Genomic DNA, 1627 nt, shown 5'->3' on the forward strand with positions numbered 1-1627 from the left:
AGCGTTAAGAATGTTGTAGTAGCCCCAACAAGAACCCATGCCAAAATACAGTACGTCGTGGCGTTTTGCTTCTTGTGCGCCTCACCCAACAGTCACTCACGTCTGGCGTAGACGCCGCGCGTCCTCCCTTAGCGCAGAAATCACGCTCGGCGTCAGCATCACGTCGATTGCCGTCATAGCCAACAGTTTGGCTTGGCGTAGACTCCGCTCTAGCGCCTCAGAGGAGCTGGCGGCAGCGGCGAAATCCCGCGTGTGGAGCACAGTGTCCGTGCCGATGTCGAAGACCGGATGGATGCTAGGGATTACCAAACTCACGTTGCCCATATCCGTACAACCCAAAGGGTCACGTTCGCCTCGCACCGGCGGCAGATTCACGCCCATCGCAGATGCATGTTTTCTGTACACGTCCACGAGAGCACCATTGCTGATAACAGGATAATACAGCCCAACCGGTAAGAGTTCCACAGAACACTCACAGGCCGCAGCGGCGCCGCGGAAAGCGTCAAAGATTTTGTTCTCCATCCCCTTCATGTCCTCCAGATAGTTGGCTCGGTAGTACATCTCCATCACCACATGCTCAGGCACCAGCTCCAGATGGACGCCGCCGCTCTTGAAAGTGGCGTGAAAACGCCAGTCAGGGCGGAACTGTTGTCTCAAACACGCCACGCTTTGATAGGCTAGACACGCAGCGTCAAGCGCGTTCCCGCCGCCGCCGCCATACCACGCGTTCATCGACGAGCCACCAGTGCCCTTGAAGATAGCTAACACCGTGGCACAGCCACTGAAGTTGGGCGTAGCGTCATCAAATTTCGACGGGTGAGCCATCAGCGCAAAGTCGACGCCTGCCAAAGCGCCAGCCTCCATTATCTTAATTTTACCTCCACTATTCTCTTCATCCGGGCTTCCTACGATGCTTAGCTTCCCGAGCGTGATATTTTCGCTCCACGCCGCGTCGATGGCCGCCGCAATGCCCAGACCCGCGGCCAGTCCCACAACAGCGATTAGGTTATGTCCACAGGCGTGGCCGATCTCCGGTAAGGCGTCGTACTCACAGAACACAGCCACGTGCGGCAGCCCACTGGAGCTGGTGGCACTTATAATGTCACCTCGACTGATTGGAACGTCATCATGAGGATTCTTGACATCATGGTCCACCGCTGATACGTCACCAGGATATGTGGCTAAGAAGGCCGTAGGCATCACGTGGTGACGTCTCACGGGAAAGTCACGTGACAGGAGAAAAGAAGACAGGAGTTGCTCCGCCTGCTTCTCCTGAAGGCCCAGCTCCGGGTTTTCCCACAAGGCCCGAGACACGCGCGTCAGCGCCACGCTTTCCGACGCGATTTTTTCACACGCCGCGCGGTACAGTCGCGACTTGAGCGCCTCGATGTCGGATACCAGTGACGCCATACCCAAAGACAAACAACCACGGTAAAAACAATCGTTGATATAAATATCTGTACCAGTCGATGAATTACACAACAGACATCTCAGTCTGCCACTCAGCTAACAACAGACGAAGGTTCACACTCTGCAGGACGTGACTTCAGCAGATTCGACTGGTTATATAAGTAGAATCCAAAAACATTTCACAACACACCAACACACCGTGCAGCACACAGTACAC

General features: G+C 55.1%; 1 protein-coding gene across 1 annotated transcript; it reads right to left on the minus strand.

Annotated features, from left to right (window-relative positions):
* Positions 1 to 96: 96 nt before the first annotated feature.
* LOC101863623 (peptidase M20 domain-containing protein 2-like) lies at positions 97 to 1410 on the minus strand. The gene has a single exon (XM_005110083.1). It carries the CDS (start codon positions 1408 to 1410, stop codon positions 97 to 99), a length of 1314 nt encoding a protein of 437 aa, XP_005110140.1.
* Between the last annotated feature and the right edge of the window lie 217 nt (positions 1411 to 1627).

The sequence above is a fragment of the Aplysia californica genome, unplaced genomic scaffold (genome assembly GCF_000002075.1).
Source record: "Aplysia californica isolate F4 #8 unplaced genomic scaffold, AplCal3.0 scaffold00850, whole genome shotgun sequence".
NCBI lineage: Eukaryota > Metazoa > Mollusca > Gastropoda > Aplysiida > Aplysiidae > Aplysia > Aplysia californica.

Coding starts and splice junctions, on each gene's coding strand:
- LOC101863623 (XM_005110083.1), bottom strand. CDS start 1,410: ATGGCGTCACTGGTATCCGACATCGAGGCGCTCAAGTCGCGACTGTAC.